At 39.5% G+C, this 16,876-nt stretch overlaps 1 protein-coding gene across 3 annotated transcripts in view; it reads left to right on the top strand.

Annotated features, from left to right (window-relative positions):
- SLAIN1 (SLAIN motif family member 1) overlaps positions 1 to 10,656 on the top strand; it is a 50,385-nt gene extending 39,729 nt beyond the window's left edge. For all 3 annotated transcript variants that reach the window (XM_071431017.1, XM_071431016.1, XM_071431018.1), the window contains 3 exons: positions 3,176 to 3,340; positions 5,297 to 5,588; positions 9,551 to 10,656. In XM_071431017.1, coding sequence (XP_071287118.1) covers positions 3,176 to 3,340; positions 5,297 to 5,588; positions 9,551 to 9,626 — 533 coding nt within the window. In that variant the 3' untranslated portion in view covers positions 9,627 to 10,656. The remainder of the gene's footprint in view (positions 1 to 3,175; positions 3,341 to 5,296; positions 5,589 to 9,550) is intronic.
- The last annotated feature ends 6,220 nt before the right edge of the window (positions 10,657 to 16,876 follow it).

Below are 16,876 nucleotides of genomic sequence, written 5' to 3'. Positions count from 1 at the left end.
ACAACCACCTTGCCAGCTAGACCATGGCACCAAGTGCCACATCCAGTAATTTCTTGAATGGGTGGAGGACTTTGAAGTCCCTTACTGGTGTTACTATCCACTTCTTCCTAAAAAACCAGCTGCAAGCAACTGATGATTGTTTTAGGTTTGTCACTGAACCAGATTAGTGGAAAAGAGGTAGCAGAAACTGTAGCAAATTCCAGTGTTCATCACAAACAGGATGTTTGAGCAAATTAATTCTCAACTGAGAATACATCTCTATTCCATCTCCTCTCTATTAATTTTCTCGTCAGTCTTAGGACAGCAAAGAGGTCTGAAAAGTGAAGCAGCTTGGAAAAATATTTTTTTTTCTTCTCATAAATTTTCAGCAAGTTCATATCTATTCACATCTCAGTGGCCTGAAATTATATTAAAATCACATCGTTCCCACCTTCTGGTCCCATATATTAAGCTCACAAGAGCCATCATTTCATTTACAAACAAAACAACTCTAAGACTCTTTTACTGTTCTTAGGAGGGAAGCAGGTGACAGAACAAACTTCAAGAAGGAGATGAAAGAGGATGCATCATCCACAGAGATGAAAGCTGCAAAATGCCATCAAGGCGAACGTTTCTGGGTTTTCTCCAAACACAGAACTGACCCGCTATTTTCATTGCTTTTCAGGGCCATTTATCTCAGCAGACACAAGGACCCATCAAAGAAGTAATGCAGCTGCTTGATGGATGAGAATTTGCAGGTGCAGCAGGAATCTGCTGCCTGAGGAATGAATGAATCAGCAGCAGAGCAAACTGCTGGAACAAGAAGGGACTAATGAACAGGAGGCAAAAGACGTGGCCACCCAAGACACGGAGGAAATCCCAAGCTACTTCTGTACCTATTTTTCTGCTATTGTAGCTGCATCTACTGGACAGTTCAAGGCACAAATAATGCTTGGGATGGCTGATGCCATCTCAGAGGGAAAGAGCATGTAGAGTCCAAAGAATTCTACTATACAACATGATACTTAAAAAGCTGTTTTATGCAGTGCCATCTTCCCTACCATCCTGCTGCTCAGACCTTTCTTTGCCAAGTTCTGTGATGTTGAATTAGGATTTCGGGACCTAGGACTTTGAAAGGGTAGGCTAGGATTCCAGAATTAACTGTAGCTACAGACATCCCATATTAATGATTTTTTTGCCAATCTTGCCCAAGGATTGCATCACAGGGCGACAGTTCCCTCTTCAGTTTGCAGAATTCTTGAATATTTTAGAGATAGATACATACAGCAGCTGTATGGGTGCTATTGTTTGCATCCCCAGGACAGTTTTGGAAGCCTGATAACTGTTTTATCATTGTTACATCACTGATATTGATACTTACTACCTGGCTGCACCACAGTGGTGATCCCCTTGCTGTTCATTGCTGTACCACTGACAGTTTCAGTCAGTAGTGAGTCACTGAAGCACAATTCTGACTTGTTTGGTGGAAGATTGTCCGTTCTGTAGTTCTTTATTAGGATTTGACTGTACTCTGGATTCCAGGGATTCAAACCTTTCATTTCCTTTTCCTGCTGGAGATATAGCCTTTCTGTGACACAGGTTACTGGAGTTATGTAGGCATCACATATATTGAAGTTACTGTCAGTGACTCGTAATAACTTGTATAGATAGAACTGTACTGTCACGTCTTATTACTTTTCACTTGTTAGCAGTTTTAAGGATTAGAGGAGCTAATGATGGTGCTAAATATGTTGTGTATTTATGTGGACTGATCAACAGAGATTTCTAAATAAATCTGCAGTTTCTGTGAACTGAACTTGCCCTGTATGAGCCAGGAGGTTGACCCATGCTGCAGTTCCAAGCAGTGTGCTGTGTTGTTCCTATGCATAAAACCAAAGCATCAGTCTGGAAATGCCCTGCTCTCTGTGGGAGAGAGCATGCGCAGCTGCTGTGACAGGACAAGCACACCCCTGCTTTCTGTTGCAGTGTGAGAAGTGTAAGTCTTTCTGTCATCTGCCAGCCTTTGGAACCGATGTGGAACAGGAGCTGATGGCCTCTGTGCTGGCCATGCTGTGAGGGGGGACGTAGCCACCTCGGGAGGGCGCAGCACTTGTGCTTCTGAAGCTGGCCAAGAGGCAACCCTTGGTGATATTGTCAATGACAGTTTAATAAATGCCCACTGTTTTCCCACAGCAGTGCTTTACTGAAATCTGCCATGTCACAGGACCAGGTCCTTCAGTCTGTGCCTTTCTCCCAGTCCCTTCTGATTGCACATAACTGAGTCATCTCCCTTTGCCCTGATGGCAGAAGAGACCAGAAGAGTTTTCCCTTAGATTCCCTCACGGTGGTGTGGTTGGGAAGCTGCCTTGAGATGTCAGGAAGGTTTCAGTTTCTCTCTTCAGACAAACTGGTGTGAATGGGATTGAAGGTGTCTTCTGACCTCTTAAGACACTTGTGCTAGCGGTTGTACCTGCCCCAAAAACATCTGGGGCATTTGCAGCTTTCTTTTTGTGAAAAACCCTACAAAAAAACCTACTCTGAAAATGCCTACCAAATCAGGTACCACAAGTGAGGTAGGAGGGAGAAACACCCGATCTGAAAATTCTTGTATCAACCCAGGGCTCCAAGCAACTGAACAGCATCAAGACTTAGCACTTTTTGCATGTGGCTGCCTGCAGAAACTTAACATGCTAGCAAGGTTAGGTTCTGAATGGAGTTATTTAGCATCTTATTGGCACCTGAAAGCAAGACTTCAATCACTTAGGATGGATTTCTCACCTGTCTTTTGACATCCATAGAGTACATAGCTGTGTCTGACTGCCAGTGCAGACTTGCTTTGTATTCACTGCAAAGAAACAGGCACATTTAGGGCATGGTTCACCTGACCTACTTTACACATCCATGTGAAACTCATCACTATTTATTGTTTAAATCCTTGCAGTTCTGCAAATGTACTGCCTATTGGTGTCTTTAAAATTACTTATGAATAATCATGCTGTTGCAATAGACGTAATGGTTCAACTTGAAGGCTGTCAATAACATATTCGTGTTCTTCTGGTAGAGCAAAACATCTCTTTTTGTTGAAATGGTTTGTTATGATACTGATTTCCTGATTTTCTACAGGACTGACACTGAGGCTGCTTGTGTTTGTTGGAAGTTCTGACCTGACTGTGGGTGTTGTCTTCTTTTGCTGCAGACAAACTCCGCAGAAGCATGCCTAACCTTGCTCGGATGCCAAGCACCCCCACCATCAGCAGTACTGCTGGCTTTGCTGGTTCTCCTGTCACTGTGAGGAATAGCCAGAGCTTTGACTCCAATTTACATGGAGCCAGTAATGGGATTTCAAGGATGCAGTCATGTAGTAAGTACCTGTGTTCTTCACCTGAGCACAAGAGATGGAGAAAGTGGTAGAATACATGTCCTGGTCACCGATCCTTTGTTTGATGAAAAATTAAAAGCAAATGGTTCTTTTGCACCAGATTTTAATAATCCTCAGGATATTCAAAGTTTCTGTTTTGGAAAGCAAATTCTGCCAGTCTTGTTATTGAAAGTGTCTTCACTTTTTTTTTCCTTTGTCCATTTATCTTGTGCCAGCATTAAAACGGAAATAATAATAATAATGATAGTAATAATAAGTAGTAATATTGTAGAAACAGCAAAAATGCAATCAATTCATGTAAGCTCGCATTTTTAGTTTTGATACTACAATTGAAATCTGCTTTTCTTGGTAATTTATATGATACTGGTTGTACAGTACTCTGTATAAACGTTATCTTAAAGTACATGACCTCTCTCCTACTGAAGTTGAGCCACTTTCTTCTGAGGAAATGCAGTAAAAAGAGGGTTATATTCTGAAGTATAATATACTTGTTGAGTGGGGGAATTAAAATTTTTCTGTAATTGGTTTAATTTAGGTAACTTCTTGATGGGGGGATGAAGGGAGTATTGATCTAGTAGCTGAAATATTAATTAATTATTAAATAGTATGTGAGCAAGATAGATCAAGATCCAAACCCATCTTTTCTAGCACAGTGGTTGAGGTTCTTGAGTGGAAATGGGAGAAGTGAATTTCACTGAACACAGGCAGAAGCCTCTGGAAAAAGAGGAAAAAATAAATAATTTGGGAAGAAGGGATTTAACTTATGCTCTCCACTTCCTGTGAGGTTTTGGAGGGAGAAGTTGGCAAAAGCTTGTTTTGGGTGTTTTCTTTCAAAGTTGAGCACAAGTTATAAATTTTTTTCAATTAAATTGCTTCTTTTCTGGAAAATATTCGACTGGTGGGTTATTTTGTTGTATTTTTTTCCTGCTTGAATATGAGAATGGAAATAGTTCAGGTTTCCACATGGATTTTTATGGTTGTGCATTAAAAGTTAAATTTTGTTTATTATTTTAGAGATACATATTTCTTTGTATGTTCATGCTCTTATATGTGTGTGTATAAAATTCAATTTTTCTGAAATACTTTAAAAAAAAAACATTCATAGTAAGTGGCTGTGTTGGGGTATTTTAGGAGCTATGTGATGATAAGTGTTCCATAACAATATATTGACTGTATAGTCTTAATTGAATCACTCCCCTGCAATTTTTCCTGTGACTTTAAATGGTTTAAAGATGTCCTTTTTTTAAAGACTTGAAAAAGGATTGCTCTAAATGTAGCATCTTAATTTATATGCTTCAGGCTGTTGATAGTGGACTCAGAAAGTGATGCTAACCAAATGTACACCAGAGGGCAGGATTGGGTAGAAAAATCTATATATATAAAGCTTCTGGAGCTCATAGCCTTGATTTAAAATGATGGTTTACATAACATCAGCTGTGGAATATGCTGTTACATTCAAGACCTTTTATAGCCTTTTAAGTGTTTTTCTGCATAGAGCTTACACTTCTGTGATGCTTTGTAATGCTTTAATGCAGTGTTGCTTGAATAAGATGTGGTGGTTGCATGCCACCTCACTCAAAATCACCTAACAGTGACTAATTTATACCTTCAGCAGTTTCTCCTGTTTAAAGCTCTAAATGCGTGGGTGGATTTAGTGTGCTTATAATGGCTAATTTAATCTCTCTGAGGGGAGGAAGAAGGATGAATATGGACTGGGATTTTTTTTAGGGTGGGGGTGGAACAAGATATTTTAGTTCAGTGCAGTGTTACTGGATACGGTATTGGATTCAAGAGGTTTTTCAGCAGTCTGTAATCACCAAGTAAATTGTATAATGATGTGTTTATCCTTACTCAGATCTATCTAGAAATGAGCATTACTACCTGGTCTTATTTGTTGCATACTGACCTTATTGCTTTGTTTTCTACCACTCTTCACAGTTCCATCACCAGGACAGCTTCAACACCGAGTTCACAGTGTGGGACATTTTCCAGTGTCTGTCAGACAGCCTCTCAAAGCTACTGCCTATGTAAGCCCAACTGTACAAGGGAGTAGTACCAGTAGCAGTATTCCAGTGTCCAGCAACTCACAGCTGTATTCCAACACTGGGATCCCAATGCCAAACAAGACTGCTGGTCAAGGCATCGTAGGGCGCAGTGCTCTTCCAAGACCATCGCTGGCCGTCAATGGGAGTGGCATTCCCAGAAGTAAAATTGCACAGCCAGTGCGAAGGTGAGAGTTAAGCAGGCCTCAGTCTCTGTGTGGATGGCTTAGGCTTAGACTTAAATTGTGGAAATTTTTTACCTCCTGAATATGGAACTATAAACCATAATCTTCTGTGCTGAGTCACTGAATGGGTGAAGATCACTTGCCAGAAATAGCAATGGACAATGCATGCTGGTAGCCCCTGGTAAACTCTGATCATGGATAGTGTGTAATCACATGTGAATAGGAATGGATTGCCACTTGTCAGTAAGAAATCCAAACAAACACAAACCTCATATCATTAACTGATGTGGCTTACCTTCTCCCTGACTTGTGCCTACTGCCATTTCAGTGTCATGGCATGAGCTAATCTTAGAGTGCTCACATAGAAAGAGCTGCATCCCTGTTGTTGTAAATGGCAGTAGTCTGTAAAAATGCATGTGGTACCATTACAGCATTGTGAAGAAGGAAATACTGTGGATAGTACAGTCATGGGTTGAACCAGCATTTTTTCAATTCCAGCTGGGAGACAATAAGCACACAGGGAATCCTGGACTATCACAGAGTTGCAATAAGCTGTACTGTAAGCAAATGCAAATTTTTGCATGTAAAAAAGAGAGAAATTCATTTTCAAATTAATTATTTTTGGGTCAAGCAATAAAATAGTCTTGATGAAAGATTGTTTTAATCACCTTATCATAGCTGGGAGTTAAAGTCTTCGCTGCATGTTCTGTAACTAATAGGAATTAAGTCTTCTCAAGAAAAAACTTCTCTCAACTTGTGTTAACTCCTCCAATTATTTCTTTGCGTTGCTTGCACACATCCCTCCTCTTGTGAGGGCCTGCTGTGTGGCCACTTCATTTTCTGTGGGATGGACTGTCACTGTTTAGCTCTCATCATTCTTGTACTTTTCACTACATACTGGCTAGATCCAGAATAAGTTCAATTGTTCACATTCTCTCTTTGGTTGAGTTACTTGGGGATTACACTGATGTGACTAACAGCAGATTTTGACCAACTGTGGTGAAACTTTGATAAAGAGCCGTCAGGTTTCTTCTTTGATGAAGACTGTACCATGAGATTTCTATTATAACCTTCTTTGCTCTCAGCAGGAAGCTCTCTCAGTTAGACTTCTTTATTGCTGAGGGTTTTCTTTCCTTTTTTCTTTTTCGTTTCCTCTACTTCATGTTCTTCTGCAGAGCTCTTAAATCTTTCATAGCAACATGTGAGAAAGCCTTTCTGGGTCATGAAGACCAGTCCCTTGCTATTTTGTAACTTCTCCTACAACAGACAATATTAAAGAAAAACAAAATTAAGGGGTTTCAGTGGGAGACTGAGACACTATACTCTCAACACTGTTTTTATTAGAAGCTGATTCAAATCAGTAACAAAACTATTTATAGTCCAGGAAGTCTGGGCTCCTGTCTCCTTTCCTACCAATGTGCCTTAGGAGCATCCTGTGTTGCCATAGAGCCAAACCAATGATGGTTGAAGATGGAAGGTCTTGGCACTGTCGGAGTGCGGAGTTCATGGGACTCAAAACCCCCAGGTAGACTGGATGTCAGCCTGCAGTTCCTCTGAACCCTTGTTCAATTTTATAGATTCATTTGGAAAAACACAAAACACAGTTTCAGTTCATACAGACTTTTCTTGGAAGGAATTCAGTTGTCATTTTTTTCACTGTGGTATTTTCTAATTAATTGTATTTCTGATTATCAGTTTAAGAGTCTTCTTTCAAACTTAAATAGTGTTTGTAATCATGACTTGATTAAAAATAGAACAGGTCTTTTGTTTTTTTAAATAAATCAGATGTTTAGGGAGAAGTGCACACTCAGAGCAAATCTGTCTTCCTGCCTTTGGTTGGACTGTTAAGTAGCCAAGTTACTGGTATTTTAGATACTTAAAATGGATTCTTAGACACATTTTATTGGGGTTGCATTAGGGAACTTTAGTACTTACTGCATAGAATGAAACACTGGAGGAGGAAGTGATTTTAACAATTTGTAATAAAAAATTATAATTACCAGGAAAAGTAAATAAATATTAACTGGTTTTCTCCTTACCATCAGCAATTCAGGCAGTGTAAAGAAATTGTGATAGTGTAATCGATCTCTTCTTAGCCTTAGAATTCAAACAGCACCTTTTTTTTTTTTGTTCCTGTTGAGTGGATCCACAAAACTCTCATCCCTTTCCAACTCCAGTTGCAGGGCTTCTTGCAGACCCCACCTTCCAGTTCTGTGTGTTTTAACTTTATGCAGTGTGAAGGGTGGTGGGGTCAGCTGCCCTTAGGGCAGGGTGAGCAGGGAGCTGAGTGGGACAGCTGGGCTGCCCTGCAGTGCCCAGACTAGAGCAGCACTGATGGTGAGCAGGGTCAGCCAACACTCCAGTTTCCAGACAAGGCCACAGTGATGAGACAGGTTCCAGCTAAAGCCAGAATGTCAGTCAGCAGCTCAGGGTCTGGATCGTGCCAGATACCAGGTACAAGTGTGGCAGGAATGTAAGCATACCTGTGGAGTCAGGGCTTGCCTATTCATGCTGCCTTGGACTGGAGCCAGTTGCTGATATCCAGCTGGCGATGGAAAAGTAGAAATGCACAATGACTCCTCCAAAACTCTGTTGTCTCAAACCACGCGATGTCATACTGACAGCTTGTGCTTGTTTGAAATGGTTTTCATTGCTGGCACATTTTTCTGTCAGTGCACTGTAGCAGAGATTCACCTCTAGATACATAGCAGTATTCTTACAAATTATTTTTAAGTTAGCTTTTTTTTTTTTTTTTCCCTTTTTGGTTTGGGGTTTTTTTTGAGGATTATTAAATATGCTTTCTTTTTTCTCTGGAAACGAAAGCAGCAGTTGCAGAAAACAGCAGAAGCAGATTATGTTCTTAGTCTCAAGTAACTGGATTTACATCAAAGATAAATGATGCTGCACTGAAGTGGAGCTGCACAAAAGCAGCTTGGCTGAATCTAACTTTAACCAAATGTTTTTACTTAGGTGCAATGTTTTTGCTACTAGCAAAGCAGTGGTAGCAGAGAGTTGAAGCTGCTCTGTTGACTGACTTACTGACTGCCTGCTTTACAAGATATCTCTGCCTTTTTACAGCAAAAAGCATTTGGAAGGGAGAGGAGGCATCAGTAACTTATAATAAAAGCAGAGTAATGTGATAACAAGGCTTGAGGTCTGCTTTTATATGAAACAGAACACATTTTTTTCAGCCAATTGGGATGTGACATAATTATGGCTGTGGCAAATTAGGTACAGAGCCTGCTGTGTTACCAGTACTTAGATCAAGTCAGATGGTTGTTTTTCCTTTGTTTAGTTTTACTTGAAATAGTTGCCTCAGTAGTACCTGGAGGGTTTGGAAGATGGTCAGGAAGTGTTTTGGAAGTTCTCATTTATGAGTGAGAGATGCAGCCCAGGTGTGAGGGTGGTGACCCAGGGGATGATGAGTTCCTGTCAGGAGTTGCAGTGCTGGAACTGGTGGGTCTGGAAACACATCATCACATGTCTTGTGACAGATAAAAGAGGGTCTGGAGCAGAATTGGTGGAGTTCTCCAGCTGATGAAATTCTTTGCTGCTTGCATGGTACTTCTACAAACTGCTGGTTTTTCATGAGCATGCTGAGCTTTTTGGGAAGTGTTTCCCATTAGCTCTCTGCTGCCCATAGTGACAAAAATATGTTTTTACTATCTTTATCCCTGAAAACGAAATCTAGCCATTTAGAGGCATCTCATTCAAGACTACAGTTATTCACTCAATTCCTTTTTACAAATCTTTCAGGCTCTTCTCATTGGAAGTGCCCTTAATTTCACCTTAGATCTTTATATGTGCATTAATATGTAGCCAGAAATGCACCAGAGGGATGTCTCTAAGCAAGCCCCAAAGCCATTGTTACTGCAGAAGTAAATGATGTCTTTTACCTTGATCTTTCACAGGAATTATGACCTTCTTTTCCCTTTTTTTCCCCCCTTGTCATTTGGTTAATACAGTTTCCTTCAGCCTCCAAAGCCACTGTCATCACTGAGCACGATACGAGATGGGAACTGGAGAGATGGCTGCTATTGATGAAGGATGCCCCTCAACAGTGGAGAACACATAATGTGGATTTCATTACCCAGCTGGCTGGGTAACAATGATTTGGAAAAGGAGGGTCATACAGTATTATTTTCCCCAGGATCTTAATGTGTAACCATCTAAAATGCCGTGTCATTTTTAAAAAATGAACATCTTCAAGTCAAATACTAAATATTGCACTTAATCAGTTGCCTGAACAGCTGCATTGTTATCAGACTAACAATGGCAGTGTTGGCATTTGGAACTGAAGAAAGTATTATATGTGTGCAAAATACAAGAATATTTCCTTGGAACGAACTAGGAGATCTTGCTTTTGGGCAGCTTTGCCATACTGAAGTTCTGAGATAATTTATTCAGTGTAAAGGCATCACACATTTTATTTTGAATTTTGGGGTACTTAAGTATGTGCTTGAATTTTTTTCTAGTGTTTTCAGTACATTTTATTTTGTATACTTAAGTTCATTTAAACTTGCCTGAACCTTGAACTACAGAGAGATAATTTAACTTTTTCTGTGCCATAAATGATATTTTTGGGGTAATGTACTTTTTTAGTGCTAGAAACATATCTTACAGAATCTTACCAATTGGCAATACAAAGCAGTATATTTATGTTGCAGAAGCACAAAAAAAAGGTAGCATTCACTGGAAATTGCCATCCAGCTGGGTCAGCATGGTTTTGTTGGTCTATCACCATTTGTTGAATTGTTAATTTATTGTCATAGTGTTTTGTATTTAAATGGCAGCATAAATCACATTGCACTTACAAAAGGTACAGTGATCCTAAAACTACTGTTGATTTTCAGTACTTTATTACAAAGAATAAAATTGTAATGTTTTATTAACAGTTGCTTATGGAAAATGAGTTTTAATGCAAATAAATCTTTTTGATAGATCTTTTACAAAATCCAGTTGCACTAATCAATGCTTTCTTATAATGGCATATGACTTAATATTTGATTACAACTGTGTATACTGCTGTTTTGGAATGTTTCAGGAAATAAAGAATCTATTTCAGCAATAATGCTGTTCTTCAGTGTGCCGTGTAAACATTGTGAGAATTTAGCTACTCACATCTACTTAGCTCCATAAGTTTTTACTTAACTGTTATAAAGATTATTCTGGATTTTTGCAAATAGTAACTGAGTTACATTAAAAAAATATTTTTCTTAATTGTGTTAGGAAGCCATGGTATGGCTAGAAGACAAGTATGTATTATTCTCAAATCAATCTAACTATGATCTTAGGAGAGTTTTTCAATTTAATGTTTAGAGCATGCAAGTATGACTTGCAATGGAAAACAGAGATTGTGTACCTTTCACTGTGGCTATGAATTTGCTCTCAGTTTTGCTCCATGGTTGCTTGAGGACCTGCTTTTCTGAAAAGGGCAAGCTAAAATAAAAAGCAGAGGGGAAATACTTGTGAGTAAAACTTTCATTATGCTGAGAAGTGATATATACTAGTGCACTAGGATCTCTGCACAGCATAGCGTTGTTTAACAGAAATAAACAGGTAATTTTTCATGCTGAAGTTCTTTTAATACAGTTAAAATCCTTTTTTTTTTCCTTTCCAAAAGAACAGAACTGTTGAAGAAGGTATCAAGAGTAATCAAAAAAAGAAATTAACCTGGCACAGGTAAGTATTTAAGCAGGAGTGTACCAAACTCACATTGTTTGTTAGATGCTTTAATTGAAAGAAATTACTTTCAGTTAAAGCAGTCAGTCATTTGTGTACAATCTGTGATTGTGGTGGGCTTCAGAGGCAGCTTGGGGGTGCTTTCCCTTTTGCCTGTGGGGAGTTCTGCAGCTCTCATGGCTTCTGGTGCTGGGGATCCAGCATGATCTTCATAAAAGATGGATGAAGGCCCATGGCAGTGATCAGTTTCTCATTGATGACAGCCCTGGTCAGAACTGTCTCTTCAATTTGTTCCTTGTCCCAGATAATGTAGGAATAGGATTTTACCTCTGTTCCTACATTATCTGGGACACCACAGCACCATATTACTTTCAATTTTTGAAATAGATTGCAGCTGTTGTATTTAATACCGGGTTGTACACAAGAGGGCAGTATATACTTTGAAAATATTTTCTTTTTGGTAGCTAAAGCTGATCTGTTTTCCAGGCTCTAAGTATTAGGAGCTCTTTGAGAAGGTCCATTTGTTTTCTCCTTTTTAATTACCCTGTTCCCTTGTAACACATGATGTCAATCATTGGTAACCTTACAGCTTTTCTGTTCTAAATGTTTTTGTCAAGTATCTGTCACACTGGATTCCATTAAGCTCTAGAAGGAAACCCAAGGTGTGAGCACCTGAATCTAAGAATCAAGAGAATCACACTCATTTCAACCATGGGCTGTGATACTGCTGCTGTTTGCCTGTAGCTGGTGGAGCTGGCTGTTTCCCTGCAAATTTACATCACTGAACAGGGTATTACTGCACAGTGTCACAGACTTCACCACAAGTCTCAGTGGGAGCAAACTGAGTGGAATATGCAGCACAAAGTTACTTCTGTCAGGCTCAATTTTGTAAGAGGCAAAATCTCCTCCAAGACAATGGAAAATGCAGTTATCTTTAAAAATAAAGACTCAAACTTACTTTTCGCAAGGAAAAAATAATTTCGTAGCGTAAGGGAGCTTTTCTTTCTCTTTGGTTCTTCTCTTTTGGTCCACGAATGCAAATCCTGCTCCTGCATCCTTGTTGCTGCATCCCAAAAATGATGTATCTCTTTCAGTCCAAACTGTACTCTTGGGCTCACCTCTTGAGCTACTGGGTGAGTCACAACCTTTTTCCTAAAGGTCTTTTCCCCTCTCTGTTTAGTCAATGGGAATAAAACCCCTGTGTTTCCAGTCTTTGAGCCCCATAATCTGGGGCATTGTCTTTGATTTTTCCACAAGCTAATAGTCTGAAGTCCTGCATTGAAGATACACATTTCTTTTTATCACCCCTACATATGGAATTCATCCATTACCTCCTCACCTGAAGTAATCTTCAGCCTCGCAGTGGCTTTGGTATGTGAAATCTGTCCAAAGTAAAACTGCTAAGATAATTTTTCTCTCTTCTTTGACAGTGTCACTGCTTTGACCATTTCATGGGTATTGCTGATTTTCCCCTCTCTGTTGAAAATAATTGTTGTGATGTAGTTGTACTCTTCTGCAAAGCCATGGACACTATCCCATCCTCACTATTAGTTTCTCATTGAGTGTTGAAGTGAATTCCCATATCAAAGTCCATGATGCCAGCCTGGGTTGTGCATGCTGCAAGCAAAGCACCTGCTAGCTCCTTCTGTGTTGTAGGGAATTGCTGGGCATCTCCATTTTTAAATTCACCATCAAATACTTCTTAAAAGATTTTTTTCTTTGCCAAGCAGGACAACAGTTAAATTATCAGTGTTGTCATCTTTTGCTTTTAAGCCCACCATTTTAAATTTGACTGGGGATTATAGCTGTACCTGAACTACAGATTGTTGGAGACATGGACTGCTGTCTTTTTCCTTTGGATTTTTAAGTTATGAAGCCCAGTAGGATTTCGGGCCCACCATTACAATGCCTGTATACTAATAAACAAAATAAAAATCAGCATTTTCATACAGAACACACTATTTAAATATTCACTGTGAATGATGGGTGAGGTTTCATAATTAAAAGGATTTGGGGTAGTAGCACAATCACTCTTGAAAGCAGATATGTGGTGTTTAATCCTCTGGCATGACTTACTAATTCAGAAATACTGGTTGAAAAAGGAGGTGACTAAGCCTGGGTGACTTTCCCTGTCACTGAAAGTGAAAGGGTATGGTGTTGCAGACATCTTTTCACTAAAAATCCTTTCTTCAGGATTTTTCCTTCTGAGAAGCTGAGAGGCCTCAGAGACAGAATGTAAACAATGGTTATCTGATGCTGTAGAATGCAACAGGTCCACCTGTGATTGGCCCATCTTGGATGTTTATAATTAATGGCCAATCAAGGACCGAGCTATCTCAGACAGAGTCCGAGAGAGCTGCCTTTGTTATCATTCTTTTCTTTTCTATTCTTAGCTTAGCAAGCTTTGGAGAAAACCTGTCCTTCTTTTTCTTTTTAGTATAGTTATAATGTAATATATATATATCATAAAATAATAAATCAAGCCTTCTAATCATAGAGTCAACATTCTCGTCTCTTCCTTCACCTGAAAACCCCTGTGGCCACGGTCACAGGTATGTTCTGCTTAGTCTGATTTAGTTTTCTTTTTCCTGTTTGACCAGCCCATGTACTCAGCCACCTTTCCCCCTCATCAATATTTCTACCTCTTGCACTCCCGAGATTCAAACCTCATGATCTCTCTCAGTGATTACACATGCTCTTTGTAGCTCTTGTGGCTTGTGTGGCTGGTGCAGTTCTTGACCATCCACCTACAGATTCCCACCCTGCTATTCTGCTCCTTACTCTCCAGCCTGGGGAGCAGTGAGTGCTCAGTGTGTCTTCTGTCTCCATGAGTGGGACTTTCAGCTCTTACCTGCCAAGATAAGCAGTTGTGCTTAATCTGAATGAATGTCTGTGAGTAGGGGTCATACCTCTGCACTTGGATGTGACCAGGCTGCCTGGTTGCTGCAAGGGGAATTCAAGGGATTATCTTTGACCTAAAGAGGCCCAAGAGGTGCTGTTTCTACATGTGCAGTTCAACAATAGTTTATATAAAGTATCTCATGGAAGGAAGGGAGTGATTAGATAAGAGTATTCTTGAAACCTCATTCCTCTTTTAAATAAGCCATTTTATATAAGCCATAATTATTTAGATGACTTAAGCATTATGAATCCCTTGCCTATAAACAAACAAGCAAGAATCCTTTGGTACCCAAATGTTGATTGTGGCATAATCATGGAATGGTTTTGGTTGGAAGGGAGTTCAAAGATAATCTAGTTCCAACACCCCCTACCACAGGCAAGCACACTTTCCACTAGGCCAGGGATCTCCAAACCCTGTCCAACCTGGCCTTAAACATTTCCAGGGATGGGGCATCCACAACTTCTCTGGGCAACTGTTACCATTCCTTACCACCCTCAGTGTAAAGAATTTCTTCCTAACATCTAATCTAAGCCTACCCTCTTTCAGTTTGAAGCTATTCCCCCTTTTCCTATCCCTATATGCTCTAGTAGAGAGTCTCTAGCTTTCTTGTAGGTTCCCTTTAGGTACTGCAAGGCCACAGTTGGGTTACCCTGAAGCCTTCTCTTCTGCAGCCTGAACAATCCTGATTTTCTCAGCCTTTCCTCATGGAAGAGGTGTTCCATCCCTCTAATCATGCTGCTGGCCTTCCTCTGGACTTGCTCCCACAGGTCCATGTCCTTGCTGTGCTGGGACCCCATAGCTGATGCAGCCCTGCAGGTGGGGTCAGAGCAGAGCAGAGGGGCAGAATCCCCTCCCTGTCCCTGCTGGCCACACTGCTTTGGATGCAGCCCAGGATATGTATTGCTTTCTGTTACTTGGCCAAAGGTTGTATTCAGTCATCTTGAAGGACTTTTCCAAACTTCATGATTCTATGATTCTTGCTTAATTCTTTAAAGAAGTAAACACATTTCTTAATTCATCCATTACCTTTAGCAGGTATAGGATATGTATAAAAGCAGCTGGTAGTTCTTGTTTTTCACTGGTTCATGTGAACAATGGACAGATTTGGCTGTCTGAACCATGGTAAGAAGTTTGGACAATGAATTGGTTGAACTTTCAACTTTTTGCAGAGAAATACTTCAAAAGTGAACCTATCTTGACTTTTTGGAAGTAGAAAGAAGTTCGGTATCTAACACAGTCAAAAAGGGTGCACATTTCCCAGATGCAGATGTCAAAATTGTATGAAACTACAGCTAGATAAGCAACAGATAATGTTCACAGACTATTAAGTGACTGTTACTTGAAAAAATATATGACAAATACACAAAAATGAAGGCAACTCTGTTAGGTATTTGCTGCTTCTTTACTCAATTCAGCTCTCTTTGAAGAGGGATTGAACATCTGAAAGAGACTGTGCAAGTTGTTTTTGTGGCTGATCAGAAAAAAAGCCTTGTGGCTCCTAGCCATGGAGTAGACTTGGCCATGCAGTGTGGATCAGCAGGACAGATCCATTGCTCTGCAGTAGCCTTGTTGTTTTCCACGAGCACAGGTGCCCCCTGCACAGCTGGCACTCAGATGCAGCCCTGGCTGCCCACTGCTTTCTGTGGAGGTACCAGAGAGGAGACATTCCTTTCTTGCTAAGATTGAGTGCTTAAAAGAGTCTCATTTCTGGGGCAGAGTCCAATGAGACATTGATTCTCAAACATGTTATTTTTGTTCTGTGAGCATAGCTAAAAGATAATGTTTTGCTTTTTCAGACATGATCTTTCTGCTCTGTAGAATTCTTTCACTATGCTCATGCATTTGTTATTGTGGTTTTCTATTTTGACTAATATTTTTTAGTTAGAAGTATTAAAATAATGTTTCTTCTATGTTAAAAAAATTTTGAAATAATATTTCTTCTTTGTTTCTGTTCACTTCTTGCCCCTGACATTTCTGTTGTTCCCCTAGAAAAACAAAATATTCTTTTGTCTTTGTGGCCAGACATATAGAAAGAATGAGCCTGTGGCCAAATTCCCAAACTGAGCTCTAGCAATCCAGCCAACCCTTAATACTTTGCAGTCTGCACACAGATGTTACTGAACAAGGTATATTATCTGTATCCAAAAAGACTGAAATTTTCAGTAATAGAAGCAGCAGATAACATGATGAGGATGTCAACTAAAATACACCTAATCTAAAATTTTTGGAACCATTTGTTTTGCAATAATAGAAAACAGAAAAGGTACTTCTAATGTTTCTTTTGCTTTTCAACCCTTCCTGCAGGAGGTTATACTAATTTCAAGTTTGGAACCCTTGATATATGCTTTTTCTTTTCCTACGAATTTCATTAAGCCAATACAAATGTGTTGAATTCAATTTTAGCAATATGTTTAATGAATACTGACCTCTTTAGGAGACTTACATTGTTTCTAGAACTGAAATATTCCAATAGCTAGCATCAGGGTATAATACAGTTTCTTTACATAATGTTGCCACTGTCCCATTCAGTTCCTTTAAAATGTAAATAATTGAAAGTTCAGGAACTCAGAAGAAAAAAATATTTAGAAAAACTGATTTTTTTTTTAAGCCAAAGAAAATCATAAAAATGTGTTTTGATTTAATCCATGTTTTTCTAGGCAGTCACTGACTGCAGTAAATTATGCAGGTCTGAGTAGGTAATACATAT

The sequence above is a fragment of the Agelaius tricolor genome, unplaced genomic scaffold (genome assembly GCF_023055355.1).
Source record: "Agelaius tricolor isolate 1412-34295 unplaced genomic scaffold, bAgeTri1.0.p SCAF_7, whole genome shotgun sequence".
In the NCBI taxonomy this organism is placed as follows: domain Eukaryota; kingdom Metazoa; phylum Chordata; class Aves; order Passeriformes; family Icteridae; genus Agelaius; species Agelaius tricolor.
Note: the sequence above shows the minus strand (reverse complement) of the source record. Positions and strands in the feature narration are given on the sequence as shown.